General features: G+C 53.7%; 7 protein-coding genes across 7 annotated transcripts; 4 read left to right on the top strand and 3 right to left on the bottom strand.

Moving 5' to 3' along the window:
- Window positions 1-103: 103 nt before the first annotated feature.
- CDEST_11478 (Putative cutinase/acetylxylan esterase, alpha/Beta hydrolase) lies at window positions 104-1,460 on the top strand (the record flags this gene model as incomplete). The annotated part of the gene is made up of 4 exons (XM_062927634.1): window positions 104-128; window positions 796-944; window positions 1,025-1,276; window positions 1,338-1,460. The coding sequence occupies 4 exons, from the start codon at window positions 104-106 to the stop codon at window positions 1,458-1,460; spliced, it is 549 nt and encodes a 182-aa protein (XP_062783685.1).
- A 2,139-nt stretch (window positions 1,461-3,599) lies between these two features.
- CDEST_11477 (uncharacterized protein) lies at window positions 3,600-4,582 on the top strand. Its single transcript, XM_062927633.1, has 2 exons — window positions 3,600-3,877; window positions 3,968-4,582. The coding sequence occupies exons 1-2, from the start codon at window positions 3,826-3,828 to the stop codon at window positions 4,483-4,485; spliced, it is 570 nt and encodes a 189-aa protein (XP_062783684.1). The 5' UTR covers window positions 3,600-3,825; the 3' UTR covers window positions 4,486-4,582.
- On the bottom strand, window positions 4,583-6,527 carry CDEST_11476 (Putative holocytochrome c/c1 synthase). The gene is made up of 3 exons (XM_062927632.1): window positions 6,129-6,527; window positions 5,354-6,063; window positions 4,583-5,267 (listed from the first exon to the last, which is right to left on the bottom strand). The coding sequence occupies exons 1-3, from the start codon at window positions 6,231-6,233 to the stop codon at window positions 4,988-4,990; spliced, it is 1,095 nt and encodes a 364-aa protein (XP_062783683.1). The 5' UTR covers window positions 6,234-6,527; the 3' UTR covers window positions 4,583-4,987.
- Window positions 6,528-6,762: 235 nt separating this feature from the next.
- Window positions 6,763-9,273, top strand: CDEST_11475 (Putative ABC1 atypical kinase-like domain, protein kinase-like domain superfamily). Its single transcript, XM_062927631.1, has 3 exons — window positions 6,763-7,453; window positions 7,537-9,030; window positions 9,108-9,273. The coding sequence occupies exons 1-3, from the start codon at window positions 6,896-6,898 to the stop codon at window positions 9,150-9,152; spliced, it is 2,097 nt and encodes a 698-aa protein (XP_062783682.1). The 5' UTR covers window positions 6,763-6,895; the 3' UTR covers window positions 9,153-9,273.
- Window positions 9,274-9,462: 189 nt separating this feature from the next.
- Window positions 9,463-10,788, bottom strand: CDEST_11474 (Putative leucine-rich repeat domain superfamily; the record flags this gene model as incomplete). The annotated part of the gene is made up of 2 exons (XM_062927630.1): window positions 9,962-10,788; window positions 9,463-9,895 (listed from the first exon to the last, which is right to left on the bottom strand). The coding sequence occupies exons 1-2, from the start codon at window positions 10,705-10,707 to the stop codon at window positions 9,463-9,465; spliced, it is 1,179 nt and encodes a 392-aa protein (XP_062783681.1). The 5' UTR covers window positions 10,708-10,788.
- Window positions 10,789-11,816: 1,028 nt separating this feature from the next.
- On the bottom strand, window positions 11,817-12,483 carry CDEST_11473 (uncharacterized protein; the record flags this gene model as incomplete). The annotated part of the gene is made up of 2 exons (XM_062927629.1): window positions 11,817-12,329; window positions 12,442-12,483. 2 exons carry the CDS (start codon window positions 12,481-12,483, stop codon window positions 11,817-11,819), a joined length of 555 nt encoding a protein of 184 aa, XP_062783680.1.
- A 1,677-nt stretch (window positions 12,484-14,160) lies between these two features.
- CDEST_11472 (uncharacterized protein) lies at window positions 14,161-15,775 on the top strand (the record flags this gene model as incomplete). Its single annotated transcript, XM_062927628.1, has 4 exons — window positions 14,161-14,276; window positions 14,355-15,013; window positions 15,139-15,420; window positions 15,591-15,775. 4 exons carry the CDS (start codon window positions 14,161-14,163, stop codon window positions 15,773-15,775), a joined length of 1,242 nt encoding a protein of 413 aa, XP_062783679.1.
- Window positions 15,776-16,299: the final 524 nt, after the last annotated feature.

Raw genomic sequence — 16,299 nt, 5'->3', positions numbered from 1 at the left:
TCCACGATTCACTGTTTGCAACCACGGATACGTATAGCTTATCCCGGACCGAAGAGAGCAAGGAGCATAGGCTGTAGCCTTCGTTCTTGGCTATAGGCGAGCAATGGTTGGCCTCCCTAGCGATGGGCGTATGTCCGCAAGGCGCCGGTGCGGCGGTCTAGGGTAAAGGCGACGAAGTAAGCTAGTTTCTAATTTATAACCTAACTTAACTACCCCTTATATAAACTACCCCTGCATTTAAACTACGTTATCTACACCTTTACCCCTACTATACCTACAAGATCCCTCTAATCTAAACTACTACAATAATTGTTATTTTACTTTAAATAATACTATTTTTTTATTATATCTTTATTGCTGCAACATAAAGCAGTATACTAAATATAAAGTTAAATAGGCCCTTAAGGATGTTGCAGATAGTTGTAGCATCTATAGGGCAGCATTTATTAGATTAGTAAGAGTAACTGTAATAGGTTAATTGTGCGTATATTAAGTGCAATGTCTATATAACTATTCTTGTGTGCTGCAGCTGCACCCTACTGCCTAACTAGGCCTCTAGCAGCCCCTTTCTTAGGCGCCTAAGGCTACTATAAAGCCTACTGCTTGGGATAAAGCCTGTAGCAGGCCCTTTGTTGCTGCTGAGCGGCTGGTTATGCTGGCCAATAAGTCCTATCTCCAACGCCCTTTGTGGCGCCCTTCGTGTGCGTTACCCTCCAACTCAACAGAAGCCATGCGCGCCTTGTAGTGAGTCGAATTTCTAGTCGATTACTAACACTCTCTAACTTTTGAATTTAGAATTGGTTGATGCCCGAGGCTCTGGAGAGCCGCAGGGCGTTTCCCTCATGTTTCAAGTCGCCATCGAACGCATCCTTGCCAACGGCACCGGGGCTGTCAGTCAGTCCATCACGTATCCCGCCGGTTTCGACCAGAACGTCACCACTGGTGTGCAAAACACCATCGACATATCAAGTACGGCCTCGATGATTGTCCGGACCAGAAGCTTTTTCTCTTGGGCTATTCCCAGGGTGCAACCGTCGTTCTGGAAGCTCTTGAGAAGATGGAAAAGGCGTCTTTGGCAGCTGTTAGCGGTGTCGTTTTCGTCGGCAATCCCTACCGCATTCCCGGCCGACGCTCGAACGTCGACAGCCAGGGTCGCCCCGATAACCGCACTGCCTTCGGCCTCTTTGCGACTCATGTCATGCAGGCCAACCAAAGCATCCCGACCTATAACGAAGAGTTTGACCAGAGTGGAAAGGTCATCGACACCTGTCTCGAGGTTAGCACTGCCCCTTTCATCAGGATTAATCATGGTTGGCGCTGACGTACTCTGCTCATAGAACGACGTTGTTTGCGCGACGGATCCCGATTGTACTTGCCAGCTTGCAAGCGCCCACATGTCGTATGGGTTGATGCAACCTGTGCAGGACTTGATCGTCAGCCACGTCCTTGATCGGATGTAATCAAGGCCACAACCCGTCATAGCAAACACAGGCAGTTTTCTGGCTGGAAGTCGAAGTCAGGCTGGTTGGATCTTGTAGAAATACGTTTGAATGGTTTATATATCACTGCGTAGTCTTCTTGGCTCAAGTCTTAACCAACAGGAGACAGCGAGCATAAGTGTATTCTCACCTTGTGATGCCTGATCTAGATTAATTGAATTACATTATGTTTGCACTTATGTATCCAATTTCGTTCTGCATTATCTTGAATATTTCTTTTCTTTTTAAACACTTTCGTCTTCTTCTAGAAGGCGACGGTCTGGGTAGTGGTGAGTTTTTGGTCAAGCTGGCGCTATTCTATCAGCGCGAGATCACCAACGGAACTAAATTTTGACCTTTTCCAACAAGTCATGTACGGTAATTTTCTAGCTGGCAAGTAAGCTAAGTAGCGTAAATTCCGAGAGTCATGCCAACGTCTCTACAATACTAGCCAAAGGCACACGGTGAGTGGCAGTCGATGTTTTCAAACCAACACAACACTTTTCCTAGGAAGGCAGAGCTTATGAACGCCAGCGAACGTAATCAGACGCCAAATTGCCCACATAAAGGAAAACAACGGGAGCATCAGGAATGAATTTGCAATCCATTTCCAAGTCTCGAATATCATAACAGCCTACATCTTGAATCTCAGCGCATGCCCCATTATCGTCAGGGCGACCTCGTATAGACCTCGTATAGAGTGTGGACACAGTCTCGCAACAACCTCGTAGGTAGTGTTGGTCTGAGTTTCTCCACTAATCAAATTAGTCTCAAAACCTAGTAAGCCTAACGACGGATACTAACGAGTCAGGACCCTTTCGAGCCTTAGTGTCACACCAGCTCTCCAAGGGCAGAATGGTACAGTACGATGTATGTATGACAAAAGGGCACTGCTAATAAACCATGCTACACCTCACCATAATAGACTGATTCTGTGTAGTACTTTTAGCCTCTAGAAGAGTTGCCTATACTGAAGGTACTGGCATTGTCTCTCTACATCTCCTATCTTAGAAAAACAGAGAGAGAGGAGCTGTAACGTTGTAATTTTCTACCTAGCAGAGTACATCGTACTGCGGAGAACAAAAGTGGGCATGTAGCCTTGCCGCGGTCGATGAGATAGAGATTTCCTAAATAAACTTCATCCGTACAATTAATTAGCTGCCGGCCGCCACACACCGGAACACTGCCGAGTTAGACTACAGGAGAGTGACTACATATTAGCAGCTGGACTAGGAATCCTACAATTTACACCATGACCCTATCAAAGAAATGAAATCATTTAGGCCTCACGACTACGATGACCTGTAGTCATTTGCGAAGAAGGTAGATGCATACTTAACACGCCTGATGTTCTCCGGCCTTCCGCACATTTAAATGTAAGTCTACCAGGTACTTCTCGTGCCTAGTCAGCAAGCTGATGGGCAGATTATGTAAACAGTGGATCTCTGACAAAGCTACCGTTCGCCTTTCCCGTCTTTCCTCCCCTGACTCCCTGTACGATGTACTCCTAGAGACGAAGACGACAGGGGTCCTGGGGATAGTCTCTGAAACCGCGGGCGTGCACCCCGGCGGCTCAAGACTGCGCCGTCAGGGACAGCCTTACCGCATCGAGCGCCGGCGACAAGCTTTCGAGACTCGGGCCGTTGCAAGTGAGGCTCTGTTCCCGGCCAGAATCATCATCAGGCCGAATGCCGCGGCGAATCCAACCGAGCCCCTGACAACACCAACCTCCCCTTCGCTTTCGCCTGAGCTTCGGCACCCATCATCCGAGCATGCGCATCTTTGGCGCCCATTTGACAGGCCCTGCCATCCCGGTATCGTATCTTGTGACTGAGGGGAAAGGGGGATGGATGAGCGATGCTTAGCCTTGGGACAAAGTCAGGAGTCTAGGAGGCAACGGCTCCAACTTCTGGGACGGGGGTCGTCAACAGGGGACGGCCGGCGACTTCCACCGCGCATCAGCGACGATGCGATCCCAGTTGACCCCCTCCCCCCCTGCAGAAGCAAGTTTTGGCGATGTTTAGACTCGGAGTAAGGGGGAGGAGGAGATCGCGCCCTATGCATATTTGCCAAGAGTCCATCCCACCCCCTTGCCGACCCGTATCATTGATGTTGATGCTAAAAGGTGATCATGTCCTGTCACACTCGGGTAGTCTTGACTCTTGTTCTCGTTGTTTCTTCTCCTCGTCACTGATCCCATTCGTTGTTTTCTTTCATTCAGTCCTTCCGGAAAGGTCTTTCGCTTCGTTTGCCATTCATTCACTCTGCTATTGCTATCCACTGTCGTCCTCTTTAACCGTCTGTTGCATATACAGTTTCACGGCAAGTCCCCTGTAATCAGTTCAAGATGCAACCGTCCTTTGTCATCCTCGCCGCCGGCGCCGGTGCCGTTCTCGCAGGTAAGTAATGGATACTCATTCATACCCTCAGCTAGGGGGTCTCAGATCCAAACATCCATATCAATGGTCCAAGGCTGACATGCCGCAAAGCCCCCAACCTCGCGCCGCGCCAAAACGCCTGCTTCGTCGTCGGCAACTCAGTCCTCCCGCAAGAGGTCTCGGACGCGGTCACCAACCTCGAGGCCAAGGTGACCTGCGACGCCTCCAAGAAGACCATCTCGGGCGTCCCGGACGTCGACGCCGGCGGCGTCAAGTTCTCGTCCATCAACTTCGCCGACTCGTCCCAGACGCCGCTCGCCTTCGCCCTCGACAAGTTCGCCACGAAGGAGCCCCTCGCGGACAACGACCTCGCCACGTTCCAGGGCGAGCTCGACGCCTACGTCGCCACCGAGGCCGGGATCCGCTCCGTCGGCGGCAACCTCGGCATCAAGGTGCCCAAGTTCTTCCTCGCCATGCAGGTCTCGCGCATCCAGACGGCCCAGGGGAACCCGCCCGCCGCCGCGGGCCAGCAGGTCGACCACCTGCGCGACAAGGTCATCAAGAATGCGGGCAAGGAGGATAAGGCGCTGCTGGACCAGGTGACCGCGTTGGCCGCCAAGACCACCTGAGGTGGAGCAAGCTTGATGTCAACATGGGGGACAAGAGTCGAAGGCGCGAGCGTTGGTGGAACGACACTCTTCTCATGTCATGTCATGCGAGGGGAGCCAGTTGCGAGCGGAAGTAATATGAATTTGAATCATCATTCAACCAATTCGTCTCGATGTTGCAAAGACTTGGTAACATGCCACAGTTTCGGGCGTACTACTATACAGGCCATATATGATATGGTATGATTATTAGTAACAAGAGGGGGGAGGGAGAGGGAGGAGGAGAGGAAGCAGATGATATCTCGTTCTGTTCCCCAAAGCACTGGAACCGTTTGTATCGTCTTAAAACGCCGCCGTAAAAAGAAAGAGAAAAAAAAGAGTAGTAGTGACCCCGTAAAAACACCAACCAGGTCTCCCTCTCCAAGTCTGTACACACCGCAAGCAAAGACTGCTCGGCCTCAAAGGCGGCGGGGGATCGTTCGCTTTTGTTGTTCCATCTCAATATCGTCGTCAGTCTCAATCTTTAATTCTTCTTCCACTGCGTTTCAAGCTGCTTCTCGAGACTCTCCTTCTCGCGCACCTCGGCACCCGAGGCCTTCCACCACACGTCGCCGCCCCAGCGGATGAGACGTTCGGCGGCGCCGAGGGGAGTCATGGCGGGCCGGACGTCAAGGTAGAAGACGGGCTCGCCGGTGGGCTCAGGCTCGCCAGAGTAGTAGTCAATAACGTATCGGATCTCCTTCTCCACGCCGCCAATCTTGCGGGAGACAAACCAGTCGTGACGGTCAAAGGGGGGCTCGGTCCTGCGCGGGAGGGGTTAGCGAGTGGTCTTGTGGAGGCGGGATATTCATCATGCAAAAGAAATTCATGAGATCCAAGAGGAACATACTCAAACTTGGAAGGGTACAGCCAGCCGGCAACCTGCCACATGACAGCCTTGGGCGTCATGTCCTTGGGGCGACCCTGGAAGCGGATCAGGGTCGGGGCCGCCTCGGTGCCGTCCTTCAGCTTCTCGACCATGTCGTCCGAGTTCTCCTCGCCGCGGCTGCAGGCCTGCCAGCCCCTGTACAGTCCCTTGCCGAAACGCTCCTCCCAGCTGACGATCTCGGCCCAGGCGCCCTCGTTGAGGAAGTTGTGGACCGACACCATGGACTCGACGGCGGTGACGTCGGTATCGGTGTAGCCCTTGCGCAGCAGGGCGTTGTACATCTGTTGGGGCGAGGGGTACTCCCAGTTGCCATCGCCGGAGCCCTTTGGTATCGTCGAAGGCTCGCGCTCGGTGGGCAGGGCGACGGTCTGGTTCTCGGCGGGGGCCTGGGAGAGCTCCTTGAACATGTAGTTCAGGGGGTTGATCTGCTGGAGAAAGCCCTTGGACTCGGCTTCCTTGGGCTTGTCGTGGGGTACGGGACACGACGACGGAGGAGGCGCGGCAGACTGCCTTTGGTCGTGGGGGACGGGGCATGCTGAGGGAGGGGGAACAGCGGAGTGGCGCTGGTCGTGAGGGACGGGGCATGCGGAGGGGGCCGGCGCCGGAGCAGCGGCAGGCTTCCCGGCCGGGTTCAGGGCGTCAAGAGTCTTGTTGTGCATTGGACAGCCAGGCTAGAGAGTGTTAGTCAAAGAGAGAGCCGGGATTTTCGTGTATTTCAAGGACGGATCGGACATACGGGAGGAGGACCGGTCGGGACGCCGGCGGCGCCATGGGGATGCGACGCTGAAATGGAGGTCGCGTGAACAGAGGTCGCAGGACCGTCAGCCCAGAACCAGCCCATGATGTTAGAGGGTCGGAGAAATTAGAGTGAAAGAGACGGGAGGAAGATAGTAATAAGTAGTAGGTAGGGACAAGATGTTGTACAAGAATGTAGAACGGAATGCGACGACAACGACGACGACGACGACAAGAGGCGCGACGGCTTAGGGATGGCGGAGCTTTGGTGGGAGGAAAAAGAAGAAAAGATAAAAACGATAAAATAAAAAAAAGATCGGGTCGCGCGAAAAGTGGCGATAAGGCGATGGAAATGGCGGATAACGACGTTTGTTAGCTCAGCTCAGCTCCGTAATGGACAATACCGGGCACCATAGTGGTCCATTCGCTGGAAACTCGCTGCTTATGTAACTTTTCTCCGACTTTGGCCGCGAGACTCGATAAAAACCGGGAGTCGTCATTGATTTCCTGGCACATGATTCTCCGAGGATCCCCCGCCTTTCCGCTGCGAAATAGCCCCTTCGTCCCGAAATAATCCCTACGTCACCACCACCGATCGAGTCCATGCCCCCCCCCCCCTGGTATCCGTCCCGCGATCCTGGGCGCGCGCGCATCCCCGAACCTCAGCTTGGCTCAGATCATCCTCTCCAACCACAACCACCCTGCCAACCTCGACACTGAGAACATGATAGCCGCCTCCCCATACTCACCACCCAATTCTCCCTCGAGATGAGACTGGCCTTCGCCTTGGGCCGGTTTTGTCCACGTCCGGGCTTCCGAGCGCCAGCGAACGGCACCCAATTCTACTCGACTTTCCGAAGCGCATTCCGCTCCCGCACCACCCAGCCCGGCCGCCTGCCATGGCGGCCCAATCGATACACGAAACACAATCTGCGAGCAGGCGGTGCCGGTGCTGCCGCCCTCGGGACGGCCGCCTTCTTTGAGCTGTCTGAGAAGGACAACGAGGGCACCGACCAGACGGGCGAGAAGCGCATGCTCGAGGTCAGCCGCGCCGAGATCAAGAAGAAGGTGGCCGACGACGACAGCGGCATCTCGCGCGTCTGGCACACCCTCAAGATCGCCGTAGACGTCTACCTGTGGGAGCCTCTTTGCACCGGCCTGCGCTTCCTCCACCTCGTCGTCATCTTTGTGCCCGTTATCGTTACTGTCCCCGCCCTCTGGCTGGGCAAGCGGCAACCCGATCGCGACAATGAGCGCAGCGGCACGCTGTGGTGGTACGGCTTCCTGGTCCAGTCCATGGAATGGGCCGGGCCCGCCTTCATCAAGGTATGAATGACCGTGTTCAGAGAAAGAATTTCTAGGTGCGCGACGAGAACAGTTTAAAAAGCTCACGTACGACCTCCTCGCAGCTCGGTCAGTGGGCCGCCTCGCGCTCCGACATCTTCCCCAACGAGATGTGCGAGATCATGTCGAAGCTGCACTCCAACGCCCCGGCCCACTCGATGCGCGAGACCAAACGCATCGTCTCGGCCGCCTTCGACGGCCGCCACTTTGATGACATCTTTGACGAGTTCGACGAGACGCCGCTGGGCGTCGGTGCCATAGCTCAGGTCTACCGCGCCAAGCTGAAGCCCAACCTCGCCGCGCCTAGCGACAATGACATCGTCGCCGAGGGCCCCAAGCCGCTCCGCCAAAAAGTCGCCAAGAACGTCGAGGCCGCCCTCAAGAGCACCCCGAGGAGGGTCCCCTCGACCTACGTCGCCGTCAAGGTACTGCACCCGCGCGTCGAGCGGACCGTCCGCCGCGACCTGCGCATCATGCACTTCTTCGCCTCGGGCCTCAACCTCATCCCTACCATCGAGTGGCTCTCGCTGCCCGACGAGGTCGCCCAGTTCGGCGAGATGATGAAGCTCCAGCTCGACCTCCGCATCGAGGCCGCCAACCTCGCAAAGTTCCGCAAGAACTTCCGCGACCGTACTACCGCCTGGTTCCCTTACCCCTATACCGAGTTCACCACTCGCAGCGTCTTGGTCGAGGAGTTTGCCCAGGGCATCCCGCTGGCCGACTTCCTCGAGAACGGCGGCGGCGTCTTCCAGCAGGACATCGCCTCCGAGGGCCTCGACGCCTTCCTGCGCATGCTACTGATCGACAACTTTGTCCACGCCGACCTCCACCCGGGCAACATCATGGTGCGCTTCTACCAGTCCCACGAGCCCGAAATCAAGTTTCGCAGAAAGGGGAACCACGGTCGCGGGGAACACCCGGGCGAGCAAGGTGGCGACGACGACGTCACGGAGCAGGTCCTCGCCCGGCTGCGCCCCTACCGCCAGCGAAAGGACCCGGCCGCCTGGGCCGCCGAGCTCCGCCGCATCGACAACGAGGGCTTCCGGCCGCAGTTGATCTTCATCGACACGGGTCTCGTGACGGAGCTCAACGAGACGAACCGCACAAACTTCCTCGACCTCTTCCGCGCCGTCGCCGAGTTCGACGGCTACAAGGCCGGCCAACTCATGTGCGAGCGCTGCCGCCAGCCCGACGCCGTGCTCGATAAGGACGTCTTCGCCCTCAAGATGCAGCACCTCGTCCTCGGCGTCAAGAGCCGCACCCTCGCCCTCGGCAACATCCGCATCGGCGACATCCTGCAGGAGGTGCTCGGCATGGTCCGCGGCCACCACGTCCGCCTCGAGGGCGACTTCGTCAACGTCGTCATCAGCATCCTCCTGCTCGAGGGCATCGGACGCAGCCTGAACCCGGACATGGACCTGCTCAGCAGCTCCCTGCCCATCCTGCGCCAGCTGAGCGCCCAGAGCGGCGCTCAGATGGCCAAGCACGGCGACTTTAGCATGCTGGTCGTCTGGGCCGGCCTCGAGACAAGGCGGTTCTTGCAGGCCAGCATCGAAGATGTAAGTTTTTAACCCCCTACCTAATCCGCGAACGGTCGCCGTGTTTCTCGTAACTCAGCTAACCGGACCGCTCCCAGGTCGAACGGTGTGTCAAGTACGATCTTCTGGCACCCAATGTGTAATGTAAAATGTAACAGTACGGATCAACGATATTTCTCTTCTGCATGGGTTTTGGGCGCTCCTCTAGACAAGGCGCTGGCTAGAAATACATACCGTAGAGCAGAGGCTTCGAATACACACAACCCATCATAATCTGCCCCTTCTTACAAACAGGCCCTCGACTCCGACGACCGTCCTAAGATTTGGTTAAGGCATGCCAATCCCTAGTCTTCTCTGTTGTCGAAGAATTCTACCAGCCAGGCGTATCACTGTTCTAATCTTTCCTGCGGTCCAACACTTTTGTCCCATCCAGCTCCAAAATCCATACCGCACTTACAGATAGCCCGGCTCCATGCCCCATTGGCCCGCTGAGATCTTCAGCTGGTTTCTGTGTTCTCTCAGCCTCCGTACAGTCAACGGGTGGACGGCCGTATTCCTGAGCACAATGCCTTCCAAGTTTAAGGCTTTGAAAGGTTGCTCCATTAGTTTGACCAGCGCGGATCCGCAGACGTTGTTCGGCTCGTAGTCCATGCCGCAGAGCGCGATTCTGCGAATGGACAAACATTTGTCTATGACGGCTTGGAAGCCCCGGTCCGAGATTTTCACCGCCCCGTGGATTGTGAGGTACTCGAGGGCGGGGCATCCACAGGCGAGGTATTCGAGGCCGTCATCGGTCAGGAAACTCCGGCAGTCTGAGCTGCCGACCGTGATCTGAGTAAGCTTTGCGGTGCGAGTGGGATCCGCGACGAGTTCCCTGACGAGCAAGCTGTTTTGATGGTTAGTTGCCCGCTCCTCTAGTATTTCTCCAGGGGACACAAGAAGCAACACTTACTCTGTGAATTGGAAACAAGGGTAGATATTGAGACAGCCCAGCGGGGCGAAGTTACCGTAAAGCATGTTATTCCAGCCATCCGCGCTGTGCATTGCCACCGTGCGAGGCGGCGGACCGACAATGGAGGAGTATGAAAGGACGGGAGCGAAGCCCCACACAGAGGGGATAGTCAACTCACAACCGCCGTTCTGATCCGACAAGGGCTCGTTGGGGAAGGCCTCGTGACCAAACGGCGAGCTAGACCCAGCATTGTCGACATCTATGCTCAATGGGCCGGCCAGTCCGACATCAAGGTGGCCGATCATCGTGACACCAGGAACAGGGGCTGTGTTAGCGCTCGTTCCCTCGAACGCATCTGTCGAAAACATATCTGCAAGGACTCCGAAGACGGATACTGTCTTGTCGTCTTCCATGCCGTCACGACAGGTGCTCCGGCTCAGTTCAGTGCCAGGCTGGATATCGACGTCGGTCAGCCATTCGGCATCGAAGGGCTGGTTCGGAGCGACGCTTCCCACGTTCTGCAGCTGTTGCTGTGCATTCGCCCCTCTTATCTCTTGTTTCCGTCTCCTTCTGTATTCTCTTCTATGGGACCTCTTCCCCTGGTAGCCTTGAGTTTGGGCGGGTGGCTCGTCCTTCGGGTGTTTTGCCCCGGCCTCTTCTTCGGTGAGGCCACTGGGAGGCCTTGTCTCCGAGGCCTCTGGCATGTCTGCGTTTGCGGTAGGCTCTGGTTGCAATGTTTGGGGCATGGAATCCGGGTGGGTTTGCCTACTTCAGATGGAGGTCGACCGCGGTAGGAGGATTCCGAGGGAAGGTTCCCGGGATAGGAGAAGATATTGGTACACAACCCAAGGGTGGAAACAATAAGACCAAGAAAATGGGCAATGCTGAAAGAAGAGAAGTTTGGAACTTTTTTGAAGTGTGGAAGATGGTAGATGTGTGCGTCTAAGACGGAAGTTGAAGATGCTCGAGGCGGCTAGTTCTTAGGGAAGGCAGTTCATATGCCCCTTCCTCGGTACGGTGTCCCTCCTTCTTGATGTTCTTCTTGCGAAGGGAAGAGCATACGACTTGATGAGCAGGAGATACCTGGTCTCCTCCACTTGCCCAAGAGCTATATGATGTCGTCATTCCGAGTTACTTGGTACCTCATGCCAAAAAGTCGCGGTAGTCTTGATGATCAAAGCCTGGGACTGACCCTCGGAAAACTGCGGTGAGCACATTGCAAGTGGTGGAAAAGCTAGCATTATTGCCACAAAAGGGCTATGACAATTATCTCGAGATTGGGGTATAGAGCGGCAGTGGTTACTTTCAACAAACGAATGGTTCGATGGGTAGTTCCTTTTCCCTAACACGTATGAGAGAAGGGAATGAGAGATCATCAATCAGCTGTGGGAGCGGTTCGCCCTACTCCTAAGATGGATTCTCTTGCGAGGTTGGTTTGACCAAGTTTGGTACAACTCTCTAAGTAGCTGAGGTATACTTGGTGTTCTGTATATTATTTTAATGGAACAGGCAGAAGAGGCTTGAGGAGTTAAGTAACTATGTTTTATGGTACCATCCTTCGCATTTAGAGTCTTTGATGTAATATGCATCATGTACTAGTCATTCTGTCCGCTTAATAAGGCTATGATAGACATCAAAGGCTGACGATGTTCTAAGTTTAAACTTTGCGTGAACCTCTCTTGTGTCGTGCTGTTGATGGAAGCCAGGTACCTAAGTCTTTCGTGTTGTGTGTTACGGATAGGGCCGTCGTGGTGTTGGCAGTTTTCATGAGCGGTGGCATACTAATTCCATTCCAGGGTACTTGCAACATTGTTTATTGCAAAACGCCCGTGGAAGACGACTGTAAACGTCCTCATTATGGAAGAAAACAGACAGCAAGTACACTAGCCAATATCCCAGTGAGTACAAGCCATCCACTACCCCTTTCAACCGATGCCGACCCAGAGTCGTTTCCCGAATGGTTGTATGAAAGCGCATTCCTGAAAGCCTCGTAATCGATCCATTCACACTGTCCGCGGAACGCATCTTTGGAGAAGTTGAAAATCTTGCCTTCGGCTTGCAACTCGCTCATCCTCTTCCCCGCCGCGTTCTCCACACACCTGCTCCAGTTGGTCACGACGCTTGGCTGGTGGGTGAAGCAGAAGCTCATCCGGCACTCGTCCTGCGTCGAGTACAGGTTTGTGAGGTTGTCGATGGGCGGACAGCAGTGCTTGAAGGTTTCAAAGTCTCGTCCCGCGCTCTCCAAGTATCCGCGGTTGTTGGCAGGAGTGGCGACGACGTTGCTGCCGGCGGTACAGACAATGGGGATGTCGAGGTCGGGCGCCGGTCGACCACATGAGTAGGGCCAGTTGCGCCAACCCTCCTGCAACTGAGAGCCCAAAATGAGTCAGTTAAATCGAAATAGGCAGGTGAATTCGGATGAAAAAGCGATCTTAGAGAGACCAACTCAATCAAAACCCTCTCGGAGACAGTGACCTTACCAAGGTGCGGTGGGTCGCGTTGACAACGACTACCTGATCCATGGCGGCGTTTGGCGTCCTCTACCCAATCTACTTGCAGTACGGGCAAGGCTATCATGAGTGAAGTGGAACTGCTTCTGTAAAGAAGGGTTCAATAGTATAAGATGTAAGTCGATTCGCTTATAAGCTTCTATTAGTGCTCGCTTTGCCCCTTCAGCTCACCTTCTGCATTTCCATTTGTGCGCTCTGGCGGCGTCATAGCAAATTTCGCTTCCAAGCGTTGGACCGCCCGTCTTCTGCAACTGTGCCGCAATACTCACGGTTTGTTTGGCTCGTTGTACACCGACAGTCGTTTTCATGTTTTGAGACGGTTGCCATTAGTGCCTTGATTGGCTCCTCAATCAATACTTGACGCTGCCAAGCGTATGGCAGCAATTTCTGGCTGAATGAAAAGGGAAGAGGACATTTAGCCAAACCATAGAACTCATGCAGAGGCTGCAAACCTGCCTGCATTTAGAACGTAGGCATCCATCCTACAGTGCCTCGAAGAGCACCACGACGTGATTGGAACATTTTGCAAAGTAGTTGGAACGCAGAAAAGCTGTCATCCGGGTCGCCAAGCCCGTCGTATTGGACTGAGCACATCGACGTAACGGAAGGGCGTTTGCTACGGATCGCGAATTTGGCTTTGATCGGTGGGAGAAACAAAGGAACCAACGCTGTGTTGTATCCAATGCCATCCCGATGGCTGTCACAAGGGGTTGCTGTGCCCCTTCCTGATCGAATATATTGGATTGAAGTTGCATTGAACTCTGCTGGTATGTACAAACTGTGAGCGGTCACTTTTTGTTGTTGGTTTTTTTGAACGGAGAAGGACTTTTGATGTCCTTGGCGGAATCTCAGGACGAAGCAAACTCCTTGAAACCCGACATTAGGACAGTTTCGTCAATCCGTTCCCAACGGCATTTTCAAACCACGGAATCATTGCAGGGCTTTGGGAACCTCGACCATCTTCCTCTTCTATGAAGCTTCCAAGGAGCAGCACAGAACTGACCACCATACTACTTTTCAGTTACTGGCTGTATGGCCTCTTGGACCGGCCATTCAACGGGCTTCTTGTGGGGGTCTGTCTTCGGCCTCGCCACATACAACTGTGTAGGCAACAGAACCTTATCAAATTACTACCTACGGAAGCATCATACTTAGTTTTAGGAACTTAAAATCTAACATACTTTCCAAGTGTTCCAGTACGATGTTGTCTTGGTGGCAAGCAAAACCAGTATTGCGGCAATGAGAGACGGGTCTTCCCTCGCTGCTTCGGCGTCGATATGGATTATTGGGTGGCGAACGCATATGGAGACGCATTTGGTATCATGTACAATCAGTCATATTGTAATGTGTTAAAGCAACTGCATTGAAAGTGTCTGCTGTGCCGGCTTATTGCAGAGACGTTGCATATTTTCGTGGTGTCTTAGCCAGGCGTCATCTCTTTTAAGAAAAAGCGTTCTGATTCGGATGTCATTGGAAACCAAATTTCAGAATTATCTCGGGGAAAAGTATTTAAGAGCACAAAGATCCATAACTGAGAAGAGTTGTTAAAACCTCAATCAGCCTATCCGCCTTAGTTCCATCCTTTCACTGTGGCTGCGATCATCTTATTCTACGAATATATGTGTATCCTGATTTTTTTGAGGTAGCAATATTCCTTCCCAAACAAACTTTTCGAAGAACATCAGGACCATGATGCCCCTTCACATTATCCTAGGCCTTTCGCTGGTAGCAGCAGTCATTGCGACGAGCGTTCGCTGGACGGGCAACACGATTGATCATTATACCATCTGTGGCGCTGATCGAGGGTAAGTGAGAGGGCCACAGAAAATGAAGAGAAAAAAATAACCATCCAGTTTCTGTCAACATTGCTGACCCGTCCCTAGGTATACGGAGAAAGACTCCATAGAGGCTGCAAGTTACTTGGTCAACACCGTTGTAACTTCTGAAGACTTCTTCATGGCGAAGGACGACTGTATATTCTCCCACATCAACACCACCCTCGTGAGCTTGTGCAACGGTAACGCCCGTGACCGTACAATCAACCGTGATGAGGCCAGGCGCGGCATCGACCAGCTTGTCAAGGACTGCGGCTTGGACGGCGGTTTCACCGGCATTCACGTCGTCAACAACCTGACATTCGCTGCCTACGGGGTCGGTGGAGTCAGTCTCGCACCTCCGCCAGGCGGCAACCCACCAGACATTCCGGGGTCCCGGAGACGCTCTCGTCTCTCCAAGCGCGACTGCTCTGTTGCTTATGATGGCGTGTCTCACACGGACTGCGAGTGGAAGAACCGGATGAACCAGGACGGAACCTGTGGTCAAATCACACCCGACAACAACAAGTGCCAGACCTTTTGTGAGCTGAGGAGAGCAGGCCTTCTTGGCCACGAGGAGCGAGCACCCGGCCCTGGAGGTAGTCAGCACGCGCCGGGTATCAAGCCGGAACTAACAGAGGGGCATGAGACTTCGATATCCAATGGGTTCTCGATCGGCGTTGATGGCGTTTTCAAGGACGCCATCGGCGCTGGCGTTTCCTACTCTTGTTAGTTCGTTCCTAGCCATCTGATCCTCGTTTTCTTTTAAGCCTCTCTGCCGACCTCCCCCTTGAATGGCTCTTCCCACAACTCCCTGTGGCCTCTAGACTGTTCTAGAGCTGATAAAACCTAGGGTCAATCACCAAAACTACGGCTTATTCGGTCACGTTGACAGACGAGGTGGAGAACCCCGGATTCAACCATCGCTGGGTGTTCTTCCCCAAACTTATCGAGAGCTGCGGAACACTCTCGAGGAAAACTTACTCGGCCCCGACACCCTGCACCGGATTGTATTGCACCGGCCTTCCCGCCGATGAAGCAGACTGCGTCGGGGAGATTGAAACAGTCACAAATGTGTGCTCCTTGGTCCCGAAGCTGAATGACGAGGGCAACCCCGAGCTCGCTTGGGCGGTTCGTACGTACCAACTGTTCAACGCCATCACCAGCCGTTCCTGTTTGGAGCAATTGATTCTTCCACTGTTCAAAAAGAAGAAGATGACGTCTATGCATCTCCCATTTCCCTTCGCACAGTCTCTGCTGGTCTGATGTCAATCGAAATGCTGACATTTCTGCGTTTCTTCACAGGTTATGAGGACGAGGCTGGCAACGCAAAACCGTTTGAGGAACAGCACAGCAGCTACCAGAACATTTGCCGCAGCACTGCAGACCCGGACAACGACGGAGAGAACAAATGCTCCAACCAGATACCCGCTCTCATGCTAGCACCCAACTACGAGGTGCTTCAAGTAGTCGCAGAGGCTGGATTTTGAGGAGGGATGCAAGGTCACTCGGTGGTAACAGCTACTATCTGTGCAATATTCTTCGGGAAGAATCGACGGAGAAAGTGTGTGCTTTGATGTTGTCGAGGTCCAGGTTTGCTCTTTGTACAGTCTTCATGCTGTTCATTTTTCCTTGCCGCTCAGTTTTGCGAACTGTACTTGTTTATGTTGCGCATCCATCGCAATGGTGTAACTGAGCGAGACAGCCCAAAACCAAGGGCCTAGATAACAAACAGGAGGCCTTTAATGCCCTAGATCACACCAAGTCTAGCTGTTGTCTAGGCTATGGGGCATGGACAGGCTCGTTCGCACTCCGCTGCTTCATGTTGACTCGATCCTGTTATCTTCGCCTTTGTATTCCGAGGCACGTACATCATATCGTGGCAGCGAAGTTTTGACAGGATGGGCTAACGTTATGGCCCCGAGTCCTTGCCGCGGACGGAGCAGCATTTACAGCTGTCCACGTCAAGCAAGAGTCTCTCAGACCGCAAGACGAGGACGAGCTCGGATCTCGG

Source organism: Colletotrichum destructivum, chromosome 7, assembly GCF_034447905.1.
Source record: "Colletotrichum destructivum chromosome 7, complete sequence".
Lineage (NCBI taxonomy): Eukaryota > Fungi > Ascomycota > Sordariomycetes > Glomerellales > Glomerellaceae > Colletotrichum > Colletotrichum destructivum.
The sequence above is the reverse complement of the archived record's forward strand: the minus strand, read 5'-3'. Positions and strand labels throughout refer to the sequence as shown.

Coding starts and splice junctions, on each gene's coding strand:
- CDEST_11477 (XM_062927633.1), top strand. CDS start 3,826: ATGCAACCGTCCTTTGTCATCCTCGCCGCCGGCGCCGGTGCCGTTCTC. Junction 3,878..3,967: donor CGCCGGTGCCGTTCTCGCAG/GTAAGTAATGGA, acceptor CATGCCGCAAAG/CCCCCAACCTCGCGCCGCGC.
- CDEST_11475 (XM_062927631.1), top strand. CDS start 6,896: ATGAGACTGGCCTTCGCCTTGGGCCGGTTTTGTCCACGTCCGGGCTTC. Junction 7,454..7,536: donor CCGGGCCCGCCTTCATCAAG/GTATGAATGACC, acceptor ACCTCCTCGCAG/CTCGGTCAGTGGGCCGCCTC. Junction 9,031..9,107: donor TGCAGGCCAGCATCGAAGAT/GTAAGTTTTTAA, acceptor GACCGCTCCCAG/GTCGAACGGTGTGTCAAGTA.
- CDEST_11476 (XM_062927632.1), bottom strand. CDS start 6,233: ATGGGCTGGTTCTGGGCTGACGGTCCTGCGACCTCTGTTCACGCGACC. Junction 6,064..6,128: donor TCCCGACCGGTCCTCCTCCC/GTATGTCCGATC, acceptor AACACTCTCTAG/CCTGGCTGTCCAATGCACAA. Junction 5,268..5,353: donor CTGTACCCTTCCAAGTTTGA/GTATGTTCCTCT, acceptor CCTCCCGCGCAG/GACCGAGCCCCCCTTTGACC.